We start from the raw sequence: 21,048 nt of genomic DNA, 5'->3' as shown, positions 1-21,048 counted from the left end.
CCGTTACCGCAACACTCATCGAGGAATGTGCAAATTCATTAATGCGCCAGAGACGTCTTCGTGAAAAGTATGCTGAAAACCGCCTGCGATCGAGCGGCGAGAAAAGTCCTGAATCGCCGAGAAGGGAATCCGACGGCTCCCAAGAACTGTTTGTCCAGGCAGTGAAGCGCGCAAAATACTAATTACAAGCTGGCGGCATACGGTATCGCGATTTTCTCGCGGGACTGGTGGATGCCAAAGGCAAGGCACATTGCTGTTGCAACTTTGATGTGGCGAACATAGTGAAGTAGACAACTTGAGTATGATCAGCGTGGATTTTCTATGCAAAACCGCTGATTTATACCTTCCTTCGCATTTTACATACATAACATACTTATCTTAAGACTGTGTGCGAGTACAACCTGTGCATTTATCGGGATATTCTTTTGCCGGGAAATAATTTTCCTGCTCGACCCCCCCCCCCCCCCGAGCCATAAGCGTGTCCTTTCGCTTGGTCGCACCCAGTATAGACACACTTATCTATCAAACCCCATCGAGCAGGTCCCGAGTGTGCAAAAAAAAAGTCACGGGTGTAAATGACGGAAGGACGGAAACCGGATTTCCACGCGTGGCGGTTTCATTGCCGCGAAGGAATAGAAAGCCCTCATGCGTGACAGCGAATCGCTACGTAGATACCTGACGATCGCTTCCAGCTTGACTCCTGAGCTCATCGACCGGTTAACCTTGTCCGTACGTGAGTGCCGGGGAAATCACAGGTCTCCTATCCACGAGATTGCTCGTGAAGCGTACCGGTTGACCGAAATGTACACGTTCTAACACTTACTAACAATACTAACCGCGCGATGGACCGTACGACGTATATCATGCGACGACGTGAACTAGGTCGTTATTAATAATGTTATGTTAATTCAGTACATGATATGCGGTTATAATGTAATCTTAAAATGAAAATGAGACTATTACACGTTCATTAAGTTCCAGTTATCGTATATAAATTGACATTTTATTCAGATAGCTATAACATTTTATCGAATAAAATCAGATAAATTCTATCGCGGGAGCAAATTAATGTTTGTGTGCTCGGGATGTGAAATCTTCATTGGATACATAACAATGTTTGTTATTAGATGGGAATTTTAAATTCTTGCTTTCTACACATAAATATTCACCGAGATAATCATGAGAGGAGATCGCGCCTGAAAATTAGGCTGCATAAGTCGGTTTTTCAGATCTACTGCGCGTGAGAAATTCTAACATCGTGCACCTCCTCTTTTCTTTCTTCGCAGGGTGCATATTTTACGCGTTCCTTTGTCCAGGCGGCGGTACTCTGGAATACTCTGGACGAACAAAAGACTGCCATCGCGCGCTTGACCTCGCGCACTCCCCGACCAACGCGCACGCACCATTATTCCTAGCTAGCAGATAGCTCGGCCCATAAACCACCGTGGCCGCGATTACCACGACGTTATTTTTTCGCGTTCCATCGCAAACTACATTGATCCGGACCTCCCACGCGGCAGATAAAGCGCTCGACGGTGCGCACACTGGCTCTATCGCGCTCCCGCGCCGCTTTCGAACAAATTCCAGCGAGCGATCAGCCTCGGCCGTGGCCGATTCCGTTGACCTTGCGAGAAGTAACGCAAGATCTCCATACATTTCGCACAATGGCCTACTGTGTTTGCGAAACAAGAACGTTGAACATTGATTGATTCATATCAATGCTCTGGCTTAAACAATATACATACCTCAACTTTTTAACAATAGATCTGTTAAACATAGGAGAAATATGCCACAAAGGAAAGAAACTATATAGTAGACGTAGTAGGAGCCAAAAGATTTTTTTATTATCATTAGATATCGAACATTTTCAGTTAAAAAAATAAATTTGAAATTAAAAAGAATTACGGTAGGGCACAATTCCAAAATGAATTCCGTCCGAATATTAAAGTCTTGCTCGAAGATTACTTTTCGACGTGTATTCATGGGATCTCAACTAATTTATGATTCATATTGGTACTCAGCCTACAATTAATTGGTTGCCTTTCTTATTATAGTAATCAATCCCTTGAATAGAAGAAGGAAACGCCATGCAAAAGGAAGAAAGCATTTCTGATGAATTTTGAATAATTGTGGATTGAACGTGCGAGACGGTATAAAGACGGATTAAATTAAAAAACTGTGCAAATTAGAAATTTCACATTGGTTCCTCATTATTACATCGCTACCATTGCTCCTATTTTATTTCGCTCACAAAGCTCCTCTTATGAGGAAGCTTATTGTATTTTATTTGATGCATAATTATTAGTATTTATTAGTTTGGCTTCCTCATAGAGGAAGCTTTATGAGTGAAATACAATAGGAGCAATGGTAGCGATCTGCAATGATGAGGCAGCAATGTGCAAGTTTTCAATTTGCACACTTTTTCCATTTTAAATTTAACCTTTTTATGAATTGAAAAAGGGTCAGCTTATTGTTAGTAGCACAAGTGGGGTTTTACAATTGACGCAATATCAAATCGATGTTGACTTTGAGAGTTCAGGCTACATGCATTTTGTACAGAAGTGATTGCTCGACGTTTTAGAACATTCTAAACACTTTGCCAAAGATACCCGAAAAATTTTTTTTTCACGAAAACAAAGTTTCCTCTATGAGGAAGCAAAATTACATTAATTAAAAACTGTTTTTCCTATTTACGTATTTAATTATGGGTATGGGAATAAAAAATTAATTGCGTCGAGAAGGTGAATATGATAAAGCTTGCTTTATTTCTCAAAGAAAAAACACATATGTCTTTATTGTCGAGCATTTATTACTGACAATCTTTTATTTTCTTGTTCCATCTACGTCGAGGATTGATCGCGACAGACATGTTGTAGAGTGATCTGATACGAAGATCTCGATAGCACGAGAAATACTCCTCGTGCACTTGTGCCCCACGTTATGCGCGTTCGCGGTAATCTACAATTAACCCCGGTCCATTTACGGTTCGCGAACCGCAACATCTCTCTTCTTCCCCGCTGGCGTGGTTTCACGCCTGCACATGTGAGATGCACCTACGCGGCGGCAACACGAGTCAAGGCTCCCTGAATAACTGCAACTTGCGCCGCGGAATGCACGACGTTGGTTCGTCGCGTAAACAAGTTTCGCGCCCATTCCCGCGCCGCGTGGTGATCCCTCATCGTCGGCCTCGTGCGCGTGGGCCGTGCGTGAGGGCACGTGCGCCGTTTGATGCGATCTCACGGATGCCAGAGGACGGGGATGCAGCTGTCCGCCGTGCAAGTTATAGCATGCATCCAGTGCCGATCCAACGCATCTCGGTACCCCCTAATTCGTAAAACTATTGAAACATCCATTGCAGTTTTGTTTCCTCTTTCATTTTAAGGATACTTTTATTGTATGTATTTCAGTAAACGTGTTACGGATTTCTCTTTTTTGAAGTGAAACTTCTTTAGGCACGGTAGTGAGTTCGATTCGCGACACGAAAAATGTAACGAAAATTCGACCAATAGGTGTACGGGGTTGGCGGTTCCTTCTTTTGGTACGGTAGTAAGTTCGATTTTGCGATTCAAAAACGCGTCATGAAAATTCGATCAGGCGTACGGCACTAGCGAGACGGATATAGTGAGAACTGCGTGTAACACTACATTTTCGAGTTGCGGGCAGCTTGGAGTGACTAATTCTGTTGTATTGTTTTTGTATTAATTTCAGAAAAGTTATGGCAAAGCCTGGCCTTCAGAAGTTTTACTTCTAACGCGCGTGGCGACCACACGTTCATTTATTAATTTTAACTTCTTATTCTCAATGAAGTATTGTGTAATTTTCTTTAAGTCGTCTAATAGATGAAGATCCGTCAAATAAACGAGGCTGCTGAATTGTCATACCAACTTCCGTTGCTAAAAAAAAAAACGATTTAATGTAAAATTACAATTCGTCGAAAATCTATAAATCATTTTTATCTAGTTTTTATTTTAACCAGTATTTCGCAACATTGTCGCGAATTCTTCCATAGGAAGCTGCAGGTTCGACATTTCAGACATGTTGACAATAGTCCACGTTAACATCTGCAATTTTTTTGCTTTAAAAAATGGTTGAATATGCCACGTCCCTTGTGTTATTTGTGCATTTCCGCTGGCATATTTCAATTCTGGAGCAGGTAAAACTCTGCCCTGTACTACTTGTTTTTTTATAAAAATATATATCACTTCAAGATTTCTTTTCAGTAGAACAATATATTCTATCAGTCGAATCGGAACACATTTTATATTTGTAAATTCTTTAGACTTTATATTTTTATATCAAAATTGTCATCTAACAAGAAGTAGAAATTCTTAGTAGGAGCCTTGATCGTAGTCTATATATGTTGACTCGGTCAAAAGATTGCCATAGCTTTAAATCAGCCCTGAATGCATCATGTACTTAACGAGATCGCATCGATCGACATATCAGTGCACCAACATTCTGTGACTTGGCACGGTTGCAGTGTGCATAGGTCAATAGCGAACTGCCAAACATTCGGAACGGATACAAAAAGCGACGGTACTGTCGGCGGGCAAAAATCAATCGTGACAAATGGTCGACTGCAAAATTATAGAAAAGTCAAGGGCGTGACCGGAGCAATTTCAGTTAATTTTATTTCCGCGTATGTACAACCGATAACCGAATCGTAAAACATGATCTTACGTATAGGGTGTTAACTCACCGTTCAATTGTAAATTTTTTTTTTAAGCGGTTGAAGCCCAAGTCGGAGGAGCCGAGCGGTCTCGTTTGTCGAGCGAATCGAGCGGGGCTTTACTCCGAGATAGAGAAGCGGCCGGTTCACGTCGTGTCAAGGACAGACCGGCTATTTCGCACGGGCCAGGTGTGGGTGGAGTGCATCGACCTGCTTACTTGCATACTTATCCGCTCGCGGCACGTTGCATAGCCACTCATCGACGCGGCATGCGCGTAGCTCACCCGGAACGCGAGAGATCACGACTTAGGGCCGGTTGCCTCGATGTCGGTTAACCCTTTCACACGACGAAATTGCTCGCTTGAGAAAGGCTTGCGTTATCCCGAACGCAAGCAGCGAAATGAACCAACTCTAGCGTATCGGCTTACGTAAAAGGATAATGGGGCCTTATATATTCCTGTTGAATCGAGGTTTACGATTCCCGAGGAATTCACGGTCGTGAAAAGTAAGTGGCATTGAGTGGAACCAGAAGTGCCCGCTGTTTACGAAAATATAAACTTCTTATCTCGATGTTTTATCTAATCTTGGTTTATCGAACTTTTCAATACTAAAATTAGATAAAAGATAAGTGAAACGAACAATTGACAACGTTAATGAAACTGGCGATTAACCCTGGTCAGTGTGTAGTAAATCAAATCGTTGATAAAATACACAGATAATTATTATCTCGGAATCCACTTCTTAATCTTGAAATTTCGGAGCGTACGATAGATTTACGCTGCTAGAAATAGAATATGGTTCATGTTTATTTATTTATTTATTTACAAAAGAGCACAATTGTCACGAGATACAACGTTTGTAATAGCTGTTGTTTATGAACATATTTCTTGTGAACGTCTGGGCGCCCACCTACATATGATCTCCTACAAACGAGCGTGCAAATAGAAAGACGTTTGTTATAGATATTTTCGTCGTTCTCCAACGTCGTAATCGACGGGCTCTGACAGCGATCACAATTACCACGAATATATTCTGTGTAATTGGACAATATGCAATTCATCATCCGAACAGAAAAGAGGTTCTATCGAATGTATGTTGCCTACTGAGTGTGCGCAGAGATATCGTTGCGCTTGGCAGCTGATGTGATAGCGCGCCATGTGCGTGCCAACGAAATCGAGGTCAACGCAGAGCGCGGCTATAATCCGAAAAAAAATCGCTTGTGCATGAGCAAGACCGTCTACTCTTCGCCGACGACAACGGCCTGTCGTACAGTGATATTTGAAAGAGGCTTTCTGGGGGGAAAAAATCTCGCCATTTTTTAATAGTTTCCTCTATCGCTTTTGATAATTGTTTTGATCTAAAAATATTATTCCTAACATCGCAATTTCTCAAAAATCGATAATTAATTGATTAAATCGGCAATTAATTAAACTAACAAATTAAATTAAAAATCAGATAGCTTCTAGATCAATTTAAAACAATTCAGATTTTTTTCTCGCGACGTTGCGTGTTTTGGGAAGCCTTGCCAATCACGAGGATGCTCGAGCGTGCGTGTTCCACAAGAGTAATATCCGCCAAATTGCATCAAACTGTCGTGCTGAACTAATGAAGAGATCGATCAGGGAATGACGCGTGACACGCGAGAAAGTATTATTATCATTGACCAGCACGTGGCTATTATCGTTGTCCAGCACGTGGCTAGAACGATACAAAAACGGCGTAATACGACGCTGTGTATGGAATTCGACGCCGCAACGGCACCGCAGAAACCGGTCGCCACTGACTCACGTTGCACCATCGGGGATGCAGCTTGCACTTTCGTCGCCTCCATGTGACAGTCAGCTGATCGCTGCGTCATATGAACGTGATGCATATCGCCGTTTTCGACCTGCCAAGTAATCAGTTTTTGCAGATATTCTGGGAGAATTAAAAGGTTAAAAGGTCGATCGCGTTATTTTTGGATTTCTCTAATGCATGAAGAATGTGAAGACTGATACATTTTCGCACGTTATTATACGTTCATTTTATTGTTTTATTATTTAGCTGAATCAATAACAAGTGAGAAAACAACTGAGATAAACAGTCGTGTTGAAGAGAGAAATATTTCCGCCTACGAGCGAAAACGAACTCTGTGTTCGTTAAAATAATTGAATAACAAAATTGTCGCATTGCTTCCGCCGCTCTTGTTTATGCTGAAAATACGATTACAAGACAAAATCCTGTATTGATCACTTTAGAGGCTTCGAGATACGCAGACTTTATTACAGTATTAAATTACAAACCGTCTGCTTTCGGCAATATTTGCTTTAAACTCGACAGGCTGCGGAATATATTTATACTTTAATATACTCGTTGAGTACTACAAACTACCCACTTGAGAGTGAAACGTATGGCCATAAACACGACAGCTTTGCAGCCGCACTCGCTCATAATGGTATTGTAACTGCGGCTCACGGTCCGCTGTTTTGCATGACTGATGCGAACAGATTGTTTCAAGCAGTAGTCACACTGGTGAACCGTTACTTTCGTGCATGACGTCTTTCGCGGGTGCTCTTACAGAAATCGCAACTTGCGAGTGGATGGCATTGAAAGAAACGGATCGGTATTTCGTTCATTAATTTGCTCAGAAAAGAACACAAAAAGCTTGATTTACCTTGAGACAAAATTCAAGAAATCGCATGTAAAAGAAATGTGTTTCGATAACACTAGCCTAGTTTCCACCGAAATCTTCAATCCAATCCTGCTTTGGTTTAATGTAGGTACTGTTTCCACTGGTTTCCAAGTCACATTTCCATCGACTTAAATTTGGTTCTACACCGCACTAGGTGCGAATTAACGACTTCGATGGAAACTAGACCATTGACGTATTGTCGATTAGTCTTTTGCACAAAAAAATATATATAGATATTTCCGATATTTTTCACACATGTATATTTTTACCAAATTTTCCGAGATTCTATCTTTATGGTATATATTATAAATTAAATATTTAAGTTACACATTTTTTCATGCTATATTATTGTCAAGTGAGTGACATAATCTTGTAATAACTGTTGTAACTATAAATTAGTAGGACTATTTTATATTTATTTCATTTAGTGGGACAATTGAGCTTTAGAATTTTTCGTTTTTCTTTCGTTTGTTCCGATCAAATAGCGCGAATATATCAATGACGCTCGATGTTTTCCTCATAAAACATCGGTACTTCTTATCATACCGGTATCATGAAGATAAAATTAAAGAGAAATAATAGAGATAATTGAAAAAGATATGTTTTGAACACGGATTTCGAAAGTACATAAATATCTTTTTGTTCAAAAATCGGTATATTATATAGCGCAATGAGCTCTATACATACTGGAGTGAGCCATCAGCTACGATCAACTCGTTTTAATTGCACATCTTGCACTCAATTTCAGAGAGTTCAGTGAAGTGAGAGTTCTGTGTGGAAGTGTAGAAGGTACCACTACACACAGTTGAAGTTAAAGCAAACAAACCCATTGTGCACCACATGAGAAGGACACATGTACAGGCCAGTCTGTCTCTTTATATTAGTACTATCCTAGCTGAAAACATAATTTCCAAGATATTTGACATGTTAAATTAGCGTAAAAGCGATTTTGTTATATATTATTTTACTGATTTTACATTTTATTAATTTATCAGTTAATTTTATAAAATTATTTAAACGTGATTGTACAACATAGCTTAAAAAATTGTAAAAATTATTGATATCCTGACAGTATATAGTTGAGTTTTTAGCTATGATGTAATAATGGCACCAACCAATCAGCAAACCTCTGATAAAGACAGCCTTTAAATCAAATCTATCTATTCTTTAGACTTGTTTTGGTTACTCCAAATCTTTGATAGCTCCAGTACGTATAGAGCTCATTTATACAGCGCGTAAAAGTGTATATATTCGATAAACTAAATGCAAGATATTTTCAGAATTTGCCGATATCTTTCCTCATGAACAGATACTTTTCTCATAATTATCGACACCAAAGATGCCCTAGTTTCGACCTATCGTAAATGTCGCTAACCAGTTAATCTATGTGTCCGCATTTTGCAGAAGTACCGATGCGAATTTGTTTTCAATTCCTCATATCATACCTCGTATCCGTGATGATAGCGGGCACTTGATAACCTCCGAGAGATTGAACGTGTTCAAACTCGGATAAGTTATTCTGGTGAATTTGAAAGCAAAATCAATATTTTGAAGATCACGAAAGCTCATTTATAATAATATCTTGTCAGCACTTAAAAAATTTTTATATAAACATATTTTCATAGTTACCGGTCGAAGGACACAAAGAAATCCGTAACTCGAGAGGCTGATTCTCTCTATGCAAACATCGAGAGACGCGGTTGCCAACGCAAATTTATCCGGCCGCGCTTAATTTACTTTGGCGACACGTGCGTTACCTCGTCGGCGCCTATAAACGGGCACCCGCGATACAGATCACTTCCGGGCGCCTCTGACTCGTCTAGACCTTTCTTTAGCTTTTCACGATCTCGAATTGTATGACAACGTTTCATTGTCAGCACGCATTATCGTGACTACACATATGTCTCAATATGATTCACAATGATATCTGGAAGATATTTCAAAATATTTGTGAAAAGTAATGTCCCACTTTTGGTGTGGAAATTTCCAAAATTCTCTTTGCTTCAATCGTATATTAGAGCTCTCTAAAAAAACCAATAACAGTTTACTACGTTATATTACGTAAGTAAATAATTTTAAACATTAATCCAAACATAATTTATATATAACTAGTTATTTATATAAGAAAGAATTGCGATCAAAATTTTGTTTAACATTTTGTTTTGATTACATGTATATACATATATTTGGTGTCATTGTATATTGCATATATTAATAATAATAATAATTAATATTATAACATAATATTAATAATAATTAATATATTAATTAATAATTAATTAATAAACAACTTCACAAGTGTCATTATCGTGAAGTCGTAAACTGTAGAACATTATGGTAGAAATGTTTTTTAACACACGCACGAACGTATCTTTATTTATTAAAAACTTATGAATCCTCGGTGTGTATATATCTTGTAATTATCGGCATGTGTCGTCGCGTCGCAGCGTTCGTGAAAAAAAATTATACTTGTTTACGTCGATATACGTCAAAAAAAGTGTCGCGTCATGCGTGATAACCGATACAGCCATTCTATACGACTTATAAATGCGCATAATTATTATCGAGATCGAAAATATTTGTGCTTGCCATAAGGCTAAACTCCAAAGTTTCTGAATAATGTAATTTTAATAAGGGAAGAAAATTAATTATGCAGTTTGTGAAGTAATTAACGAACTAGTTCGGTAAATCGTATTATGGCGATCAATAACTCTACTTACTTTGTTACACGAATAGAATAATTATCTTTATGCAAGAGTAATTACGTTAAGTAATTACGTATCCGCGTAGAGCAAATAATTTTTTTTTTTTAACATTTACGACGTGTTTCCATAATCGACATCTAATAGCATGCCATACTTACCTGACGATTAGGATCTTGACTATCGTTGGGCTAATGAAAGTGACTCGGCACGAAGATCGAACGAATGCTCGTCAATTTCTCGCAGCAGGTGGTGAGTCGGAAGTATAAATGGTTACATACTGATACATAGTGTGTTCGTTGAAAATAAGTGTTTGTCCGTCATATTTGCAAAACTTTATTATATATTTTGTAGATAATTCTGATCTAGGATTTTTCAAATAAATCATTAACTGTACGTATTCATTAGTTCTTATCTTGAAGTAAAAATGGTTCTTTACGTAAATCGTGTTTTTAAGACGGAAGAAACGCGTGTGTATATATAGAGACAAATACTTGCAAGTAATAGCGTAGGCATAAAAAAAGTAATGGAATAATGTTTCTCCATTGTTTCCAAGTTGTTTTTCTCAATGAATTTAATTTAAGTCTTCGATTACGTCATAACGTGGCTTAGTTCCCCCAAAAGGAAGGTTGCTTTCTGATTTATAGAGAAAGGAAATAAGATACTGTCAGGCATTCTTCCTCTCCGAAGGCTTTCCGTAATCTGTTACGTAATGGGTTTCGTGGAAACGTTTATCTAGTAGAAAAATATGCATCGGTCAATGCCGAAGCAGCCGTTATTCGTACATCAGCCTAATAATTCTGTTTGTTCCAGGCGGACGACGCGACTGGCGACTGACTCACGCACTCGCGACTTGCGGCGCAACCCAGATCCGATTTTATCTTCGTGCTGTAACACGCCGTGCATCGTGCCATTACGTAGCTCGAGAAAAACAACTTGTCATCGTGCGTCTTACGTCGCGCTACTCTTGTACGCTCGTAGAAAATTATTATCTTTCCGCTCTCTCATGAATGGATTCCGTTCGCTCTCTCTCGAGGCAACGAGAGAAAGTGCGCGAAAATCACTCGTCGAATTAAAACGCGGCGATCGCGATTTCATCAGCATCTTGAGGGAAGTCACGAAGATCGGATTTAGAAACACATACTTTGAGCGGCACAATGTTCGGCTCTTCTATTTTTCTCTCCCTTCTCTGCCCGTCCACACATCACAAGAAATTGGAATAATTATGAAGATTTATATGAATATGGTAATTTCAATAATATGAAATTTCATAAGTAGAAATAAAATGGAAATTGTAATTGTACGCTAAAAATATTTACATCAATGAGACTGCGGTTACTTCTTTGTTGTATTTTTTTATGCCTTAAGGCTTAAGCGAACGCACGTCTTCTTCTTCATCAGACCCCGAAGGCCCATGCTGATCACGAGGAAAGTCAAGAAAATGCACGCCTCATGATGTCAACGGGGTCGCTATTTGCGTGCAAATCGCACGCACGTGCATTCGTTGTGCATACGCGAACTCTTTCCTCCCGCATAATTAATGCCTTCGCCTGGGGGGAATGAAAGGTAGCGCCAACTAAGTAACGTCGCGAATCGAAACTTTGTCGAGGCTTCTTGCGTCGCAATTGGGCTCCGACTGCTCCGAGAGAGAAGTGATGGCGTGAAGCAACGCCACGTGTAGCAATCGGAGCACGCTGAGATATACAAGATAAATGGAAAGTCTTAACGACGCAATTGGAAGTGCGAAACTGCGCAAAACCAACATTGGCCGTAATTCGAAGGCGATGCAGCACATCGCGGAAGAAGGCGCGCGAGACCGGCTGACGTAAATCGAGATTTTACTCGTGTGTGAACCGCACGTTGAATTACATATGCAAGTTGAGCAAAAATTAAAATAATCCCCCGTTCGCCTGTGTGTCGAATCGCAAATACGCCACTCGCGCAAATTCTTTACGCATCAAGACACGGCATATCGCTCGGGTAAATTACAACTTGCAAGTTAATAAGTATATTATCTAAATAGGCATATGGCGCAGTATGCGAAATGACCTCGGGAAAAATGAATCAATTAATTCCAACAAAGGTGTAAAATTACGAGGTCTTTTCCCAAGCGAATCGCGTCCGTTCGACGCTAGTTCCGATCGACTGGAATCGTAAGAATGGCTATCATGGGCAAGGTCGAGCGATCGGAACGAGCGAAGAACGAATCTCAGAGTAGCGGCGGCGATATCGGCCATAAAAACGAAGAAAAAGACGGACGCGTCGCTATTTTCGGCAAAATAGCAGGTCCGCATTCCTGTCGTCTGTCTCATATGCATAGATTATTTCGTGTTTTCGTGATTTCTTACCACGTAACCGTATAACGAACGTCAATTATCACGTCGACTATAATTTCGGAAACCGACTCTCACGTTTGAGCGCCACGCTAAACTCCACGACAATCGCGTGTTCAAGGCATTCAAAACTACGTAGCATCGTAACTTTCTAGTTCACGTCTAAAGAAACCGCGATATAAAAATCAAGGGACTATCAAAAAGGTAAAAAAAAGACGCTACACATACGCTTATTGAAGCTTTGTACAAATGGAATATGTAATTTATTGCATTCGAGATTGCATTAATGTGCGCGAAATTATTACTTTCGTAACAGTGTTGCGAGAGGATCATCAGATGAATTGTATTTCGGTCCAGCGCGGAGGAGGAACACCGCATTCGGTTAACCGCGCGTAGGAGGGTGGGTAACACATCGCTCTTTGGCACATTGCTAATCAGTAATCATCACGCTTTTATAACGCACGTGCCATCGTACCGTAGATAATAAATGCAGCGGACGATGATAAACGGTGCATGATACGAGCTACGTTGACGTACGTACATGACGTACACATACACATAATTCGTGAATTCACTTATTTGCCGTTCCGCCGACGAAAATGATAATTCGTCGAACCCGCGAATCAAAACACGCATATGCGAATTTACACCTTTCATTCAAACAGATTTTACAATGAGTATTTCGACGCACCGCATATATATATATAGATTCAAAACAACCTTGAATGAGAATTAAATTATCTCGTACGTGCACGTAAGTTTCGCCACAATGATAATCGACCACATCGTCGGCTGTTGCTCGCGCCGAATTTATCGAACGACAATATTGGCACAAGTTGACTCAATCCGTCTTCGACAAGCGTTTTCAATGCACTTCGCGTCCGTTACGCTACTACGCACGTCACGTCAGGTCTGCGCGATGATAAACATGAATCGAGCAATAAGCGCGAATCAAATGATTGACGTCGCCCGTGACGTTTGATTTTTTTATTTGGAGAGTGAATTAAGAGCTTCAGAAATAGTCAGAAGCATCCATTAAGAAAATTAAAAATGAAGAACAGTTATACTTTCTAATTTTAATTTTTTGAACTACATACACTGTTAAATTCGTAGGGTCAAATTATACTCAATTTGAGTCATTTTTAACCTTTCCTATAGGTCACCACTGCTCCTACTCAATGTATCGTTAATTTAACTAAACGAAAGGAGTTAAAATAATACTATTTTGTTTTAAAATAATAAATTTCGACACACATAGTAATTGAAAATAACAAAATGTTATCTAACTCAAGATATTGGTTTAAATTTCATCCTTTAACATTTAACAGTGTATTATTGTTTGAAATACAAAAAAGCGGAATTAGACTTTAATATAATTAGCATTTAATTATAACAGCAAGGGCAATATATGCCGCAAGTAAAGAAATTACATTTCCCTTCAGAGCAATATTATCAAATGGAAAAACGGTCAACTTTGAAGAGAACAATTTTATTATGTACAAGAATGCGGCTGGAGTCAATGATATATGAGAAACACTCGTCGCGTATTGTCGACAAGACCAGACGACTTATTGTCGCGTTCATAAATTCTTGTTAGTCTCTGCTAACACCGTGTAATAACTCAAAGACGCTATTGCGCGGTCGAGCGCGTCTAACGGAAACGTCACGTCTATCGCGCGTCGCGTATACTCTGCAAAAAGTTCACTGACTTCCGCCGCGCGCGGATTCGCGCGTGAAGCCTCAATTAAACTTTTCGCGGCGCGACCCGATTTTTTTATCATAATCATTTACTCTATTTATACCGGGCGTTTTAATGATATTTTTAATTTATTTGCTTTTGGTTTATATTATCTGAGCTTGTGTTATCCATCTTGAGTTTATATTCTCCTCGGCTGTATCAAGAAAAGATTTTCTTGGATTATTTTTAAGCCGATTTATAAATGTATTTTTCGTTATGTCTAGAATTATGAAGATATTCGTATAGAAGTCCCGTGATAATGAATTTTTTGCTGAAAGCAAGACTTGAAATTTCCCATACATTAGGGCGGGTGATCGTCGTGACTTCTATATGAGTTTAGACGAGTCACACACTTATTTATGGCGAGAGACAGTGCCCTAACAATTCCACAAAGTGCGCCAAATGCTTTACCCACATTTCTTGGCACGTCGTCTCGATTAGGATTGGTGATACAAGAGTCGCGCCGACGTAAATATAGCACGAACCCAATCTTTCATTTCATTGTCCGTGTCGTCGGTTTCTTAATAAGAGTGACTTTTAAATATAAGGTTTTAGAATATTATTACTCCACAAACGAAAGTGCAGTTTGCAATATTTCGCAAAGTTTAAGATAAGCGACGAATTCACTTAACAATATATTAACAGAGGATATAATAGTTGACAAGAAACAACCTTGTTAAAGACATCAACTTAGAGGTAAATAATTACCGGAATTAAATGAAGAGATAAAACGTCACAATGACGATGATCGAAAATTTCGAAAGCGCCGGCAATTAACTTCTCATTAAAGTGATAATTTTAATTACCGTTTGCTGCGTAAAAAAAAACAATTTTTTCGTGCGTAGTTACGTGTGACAAAATTTTACTAGATAAAATACCGGACGATAACTTAAGCTCTCGGACGTCGTCGAAGTAATATCAACTTAGATACAAGAAACCAAGCATTGTAACAGGAATTTCTCAGGTTGCGGCGCATGCTGTGGGAAGCGTCGCGTCTCATGCGAGGCGAATAGAGGAAAGCTATGCCGATAACTTACTTTGTCGAACGGGAATCGGTCTCAAGAGGCGCCCTTGCGCCTCTCTCTAAGTACAGCCGCGGCGTGCGGCGTAGATCGACGGCGCGCGGCGCTCTCTCACGCGCGGGGAATTAAAATCGCTGCATCCCACTCGCGCCGATGATGGCACGTCGATTACGTGATTCGCTTGTTTAGATCCCAGACCTCGTCGCCGTGCTTGGCTACTGCGAGTACGAGGAAAGCCCGTGACACGATGACAGCGGCATCGGAGATCCGCAGGCAAGGCCACACTTTTACATGGATTCCCAGATCGCACGGGGCGTTCATCCGCAAACTTGCACTGGAGTTCCACGCGGCGAGCTCGCCGCCTCTTTTGTACTTTATATTCGTAGCATGTACAAGAGAGAGAAAGAGAGAAAGAGAGAGAGAGTTCGATACGCTCGTCAATTCCTCGCAATGTCCACTAACGAGCGTAGAGATCGCGCGTTCGTCCGCGCGCGCGAGCCGTCAATTTCGCTCCAGCACTTTAAACTTTAAACTCCTCTTTATTATTATTTTTTTTTATCAGACGTCTGCGTTTCTTCGGGGCACTTTGGCTCTCCGTCACTCGCATCAAAGAGTACGACGTCGCTCAGCTGAGAGAAGAATCCGCTGCAGCTGCTGTTTTCCGAATAGCGGCTCCGATTCGCGAGCGGTATATTCGGTGCACGGACGGTGCGCGCAAGAGCAACACTCCTGGACGTTCACTCGGCGCGGCGGTTGGCGCGGCACTGACAATTGCGTATCGGTCAGAGGCGCCGTGGCGATGAGACAGGATCGCGAAATCGCATGATCGCCTACGCGCGCGCTGCACCACGCTCCACGCTGCACGGCCGCGCGATGTTCCTCTCTCCCTCTCTCTCTCTCTCTCTCTTTTACCTCTTTCTCCGCAGCCCCGCCGCCAGAATTAGACAAAAGAACGGAATTCCGCTCTGTCTGAAAGAATCGCGGCGAGTACGCGCACGCTTATGCGTAAAATCTCGTTTCGCGTGATATGCGCGAACGATCAATACGGATGCGGTTATTGCAGTTATCGCGCCGAGTATTCGCGTAGATGCGCGCATCCGCGCGCTAGATGCGCGCCATGTGCGCCGCCGCGCAGCACGTGGCCGTCGTCACGGTTTCACGTAGAATTATACGGCGCACAGAGCGTATCCTAGATCGAACGAGTCTTTCCTCGATGAATTCTTTGACGAAATTGGAAATGATCTTTCTTCGGCACAAATATCAGGAGAGGCTATCGTTTATCGCAAGTACACCTCTTTCTGTCAACTAAAAGTGGCGAGAGAGTTTAGGGGATTTTGTACAAACAGCACTGTTATGCAGCGCTGTTCCACTTTCTTGATTCACGCGTTTCTTATCAAGATCGCGCACAAATAATTCATGGCTCGAGCGATTAATAGAAAATTATAATAATGATAGATTATAGGTATGTTAACATCGGAGGCAAGATGTTCCGTCCAAGTTTATTTGTCGTTGCGTTATATGTATAACGTTAACGAAAACTTCCTGCATTTTACTACTTACTATCTAGTTATGTAGCTCTATACTATATAGCTATTTGACTCTATCTGGAGTGCTATTCTGTACTCGTCCACCGATGATTGTCGGTGTCGATAACGTTCCGTACCGACGTTTGTCGACCGGAGCTATTCTCGACAACTTCTCACGGATGTACGCCGTTTAAAATTAACAATAAGCGCCAGTCGTAGTCGACAATTCTATCGAGGGGTCCCTCACCCATCGATATCGCTTGACCGACGCACACGGATGAGATTATTATTGGTTTGTGCGATTGTGTCGGTTAAACTTACATTTTTCCATTTTTTCCATTTTTTTTCAATTGAATACAAAATAGCACTCCTCTGTTGGTCTGTTGACATTTCAGTTTTTACCCACGTCATTTTTCTACGGAACTTATTTGCATCTGTTGCATAATTGCAGCCTCATTCAGTTTGCGCCGAAATATATTCGGCTGGACACGGACTGATGTCCAGTCGAGATAAATGGCGCGTCGCGTCGCTCGGTGCCGAAATAATTTACTCATGCAGCACTACATTCGTCGACACTCGATTTCGTTGCTTTTTGGGCTCTAGACGAAACAAAAAGAAAGTACGGGAGTAAGAAGTAAAGGGAGTAAAAGAGTGCACAGCAGTGACCCGCAGAAAAATTGTTCCCAAGTACTTGGGCGGCTGTCGCGCGTGCGATAAACAATATGTCGTTTGCTTGCCGTGACCCGAGCCTCGCGTCGCGGCATTAAAGTCCGATTGAAATCATTAACGCATTTAGCCTTTTAGTCTAAATTAACCTTTGCGTCTATATATGGACGATAGAGCGTTATCGACACCGACAATCATCGGTGGGCGAGTACAGAATCGCGCTTCAGATTGAGCCAAATAGCTAGTAAGTAGTAAAATGCAGGAAGTTTTCGTTAACTGCGCAATAATACGCAGTCGAGCATTAACCTTGACAATAGATCGCGATCCGGCTACACCCCGCAACATGTCTCCGTGCTGAATAAAAACTCAGGTTCGTGGCCGTCGAATCGCTATTAAAGAATACAAACCGCTGCAGACGTGACGTATATTCCTTATTGCATCTATAATAACTCGTAGTAAATTTTTTGTTCCATACGCGTTTCCACGAGCTCATTTTAACACTAAAATGTCTACTTCAATCAGCCGTCGTTGACAAAGATATTGCAGGCGGTATCTTCTCTCCTTTTTACAAATACCAGATAGCGAACGTCGAATCGACGAAGGCGATAAATCTTTATTGCTTTAAAATACGAAAAGACACATTTACGCTGTAAAAAAACTCAAGGACTTACGAATTTACGATTTAGCAATAGCGAATGTGACAAACAGGGTCAAAAGTCACTTCCGTGGGTCACTCGCTGGCGATAAAGACGAGGATTTCGCGAAGGAAAAGCCTAAAAATTACGTGCATACGTTGCAGCTTGTAGCGCAATCCATTCTCCTGCAGTGCGAAATGTCGAGATGTAATTTTAGACCTCGAAGAGAATTGCATTTATCGCTGAATTTCCGTGCTGATATCGCCGTCTATGTGGCGTCAATGAAACGAAAATTTAATTGCTCTTTTATTCATATCTGTGTTACTGAACTGCTGCTGGTCATCGTAGAATGATGTACGATACGTTGTCGGAGATGAAACTTGAAATATTAATTATATTTTTACATATCAGAAATTAATTTGCAATATTACGTATATGTATGTTTAGATGTCAGAAATGAATTCCAAATCGTATAGATTAACGAAATAAAATTTAACACTGCGCGGACCCCGTATTATAGGCCTTTTAAGGTAAGTCGATTTTTCATTTATGATTCCCACGGGAATGGGAAAAAAAGAATTGCAACAGTTCTGGCCTATGTAAGTATAGAAATTACTTATTTGAAGTCTTAAAGATGATACATGAATTTTTATAGATTTTTTTTGTAACACAGTAACGTTTTCAAAAACCCTTTAGACTTAAAAGTCCCAGGGTGTCCGGGTGAATGCTCTAAAAACACGGTGTCCGCACAGTGTTAATTTTAAAATGCAAGGATAATTAAAAGAGCTTAGATTACGTAATATAATGAATCCAAAGCGATATTTTCTTCAGAAATGTTTTATTATATCACACACTGCACTTAAACAAATAAAATGTATTAAAAGTATATTTTTATAGATTGTTAAATAATTTTTATGTGATAAAACGTTTATTAACAACACATATCAATGTCAGGCGATAATAACTCGTAATGGATAAAAAGAGTATTTTGATATCTAAAAACGGGTTTCTTTATTTAATTATTATATGTTTTATAATTAGACTATCTGGGTAATATTGGTTGACGGCTGCTGTCCGCAAGATTTCGATGTGACCATGAATTGTATTAAAATCAATAGATATGTGGTGATGCTACCCACTATCTACAAGAAAAATCACAAAGTAAATAATATGTTTGTAATTAATGTAAATGATCGATTGCTTACCGCGGTAAGAAGCGTCGCGTCCACAGAGAGACCTTTCGCGCAGAATGTATTTTCGCGATGCAATATTTGCAAGGAAAACAGTTGCAACTGCAACGTTAGAATAACTAACCGATAGATTCAATGTTTAAAAATGTCACACAGAACATTTTCGTAGAAATAAATTAAATTATTATTAATATTATTCGCATGAATTAATGTATCAGTAGTCGAATTGGTAAAGACGCTCGGGTAGGGTCTCTATAGTAAGGAGGTCCAGGTTCGAAGTTCGAACGCTGGCTTGGATGTTATTTTTTGCAACATATCCTATATATTCCGTATTTCCATATCTATATATTCTTGTATTTTGAAGTTTTCTATTAAAATCGGTGTTGTTAAATTGATCATCAATTTTATGCGATTGTATATAATGGTATACTATTCTAGCTTTAGTTTGAGACTGTGTTTCAAGATCGATAGTAGTGGCGCGTGATTTGCTAAAGCGAAAAAATTTTCATTAATTCACGCGAATAATTGTTCACTTATATATAAAATTATTATTAATTAAATAATTAAAAATTAATTAAATTATTGTATTTTTTACTACCTCATCTTTGATCTGTTTATCGCTGGTGTTGATAAGCACGTCGTGAACAGTGGTGCCGATCTGCAAGGCCTGGTCCTTGCCGGTATCGCAAGCCCACGCCATAAACGCTATTTTTATAGAATAATATCCTACGGCCGTGATGTAGTACGCGTACCAGATCTGTTTCTCTAGTTCGATAATGCCCACGCCCTCCTTCCACTGCACTATGTAGAAGTACAAACTGAAAGTAATTTCAGCGAAAGTCATGACTATGGTAGCGAGAAGTTGCAGACTGAAGATCGCGTTCAGCATCTGCACGGTATCGCTGACCATCAGATGCCGCTTCTTCAGGGCTTTGAGCTCCATTAGCAGAAACGGATTTCTCTGCTCGTGGTACACCCGTCTGAGGAGATGCGGCTCGTCGCTCACCACGAGCTCTCGCAGATTCATCAGATTGTCATTGATTCGTTTAAAACAGGCCTTTAGTACACAAACGCAGTTCATGTACAACATATCCATCTGAAACACCAGCAGGGTGAGGTATAGTACTAACACCTTGAACAAGGTCTCGGTGTATGTATCGGAGTAACAATTGATCGCCTGTCCAAGTAGGAAGAAGAAACCAAAGACGTCCTTGGCATGAATCAGCCTGGATATCTTCTGATACGATTCCGGGGGCACTCTCGTGGAGATCTCCATCATGGTTTGGAGCAAACGCATTCGCGGCTTGCTTAGAATGTACGTGATGACCGCTATGAAACAACTGAGTGCTAAATAGCAATTACACTGAAGGGCTCCAGGTATGCCCGCAAACTTCATCGTCGAGGAAACGTCGACCTGGTAGAGTACCACCAGTCCGTAAGCGCTGAAGATGCCTATAACGATGGTCGACGCGACGTAGCGCGGCTTGGACATCTCGAAGGCCGAAGCGGTGATCTTGTACGGGAATATTCCGAGAACGCGGGAGAAAATGAAGCAAGGATACATCAAGGATTGAAAATCCGTCGCGCGGAACGGCCGCCATTTTTTCCGCACTTTACCCTTGGCTTGTTCTTTCAACTTCGGCGACGGACTGAACATGATCAGCGCGGTGTCATGGGAGAGCAACGATCTAGATCGTAGATTGCATTCTGTAAATTATCAATCGCATTATCGGTGCATTTTGGCATTGAAGCGAGCGCGATCGCGAGAGCCTCTTCTCTAAGCGTGCAGAGTTCGTCTTGCCACGGTAAAAATGCCGAGCACGGGTCCCTCCTCGTCGTCTAAACCCGGCGAGTTCAAGTTTAAAACTGCCAGCAGTTGCTGCGTAGCGAAACAGG

At 40.6% G+C, this 21,048-nt stretch overlaps 2 protein-coding genes and 1 long non-coding RNA gene across 4 annotated transcripts in view; 1 reads left to right on the top strand and 2 right to left on the bottom strand.

Moving 5' to 3' along the window:
- The window catches only part of LOC139812532 (uncharacterized), a 37,573-nt gene extending 21,414 nt beyond the window's left edge, over window positions 1-16,159 (bottom strand). The window contains exon 1 of the mRNA XM_071777384.1: window positions 15,151-16,159. The gene's annotated coding sequence lies outside the window, so the exon portion shown is untranslated. The remainder of the gene's footprint in view (window positions 1-15,150) is intronic.
- On the top strand, window positions 8,289-12,743 carry LOC139812535 (uncharacterized). 2 transcript variants are annotated; one of them, XR_011731883.1, is made up of 3 exons: window positions 8,289-10,294; window positions 10,856-11,288; window positions 11,411-12,743. It is a non-coding gene; the product is annotated as an uncharacterized lncRNA (long non-coding RNA). The 2 variants fall into 2 exon arrangements; XR_011731884.1 differs by lacking the exon at window positions 11,411-12,743 and having other exon boundaries at window positions 10,856-11,380.
- A 2,618-nt stretch (window positions 16,160-18,777) lies between the features above and the next one.
- On the bottom strand, window positions 18,778-21,011 carry LOC139812533 (uncharacterized). The gene is made up of 3 exons (XM_071777385.1): window positions 19,751-21,011; window positions 19,168-19,254; window positions 18,778-19,104 (listed from the first exon to the last, which is right to left on the bottom strand). Exons 1-3 carry the CDS (start codon window positions 20,807-20,809, stop codon window positions 19,000-19,002), a joined length of 1,251 nt encoding a protein of 416 aa, XP_071633486.1. The 5' UTR covers window positions 20,810-21,011; the 3' UTR covers window positions 18,778-18,999.
- Window positions 21,012-21,048: the final 37 nt, after the last annotated feature.

The sequence above is a fragment of the Temnothorax longispinosus genome, chromosome 5 (genome assembly GCF_030848805.1).
Source record: "Temnothorax longispinosus isolate EJ_2023e chromosome 5, Tlon_JGU_v1, whole genome shotgun sequence".
NCBI lineage: Eukaryota > Metazoa > Arthropoda > Insecta > Hymenoptera > Formicidae > Temnothorax > Temnothorax longispinosus.
The sequence above is the reverse complement of the archived record's forward strand: the minus strand, read 5'-3'. Positions and strand labels throughout refer to the sequence as shown.

Bases quoted from the DNA above. Each gene is read 5' to 3' on its own strand.
- LOC139812533 (XM_071777385.1), bottom strand. From the start codon at position 20,809: ATGTTCAGTCCGTCGCCGAAGTTGAAAGAACAAGCCAAGGGTAAAGTG. The intron at 19,255-19,750 runs GTAGTAAAAAAT...CTAACGTTGCAG, and splicing joins ATAAACAGATCAAAGATGAG to TTGCAACTGTTTTCCTTGCA. The intron at 19,105-19,167 runs GTAAGCAATCGA...TTTTTCTTGTAG, and splicing joins ACGCGACGCTTCTTACCGCG to ATAGTGGGTAGCATCACCAC.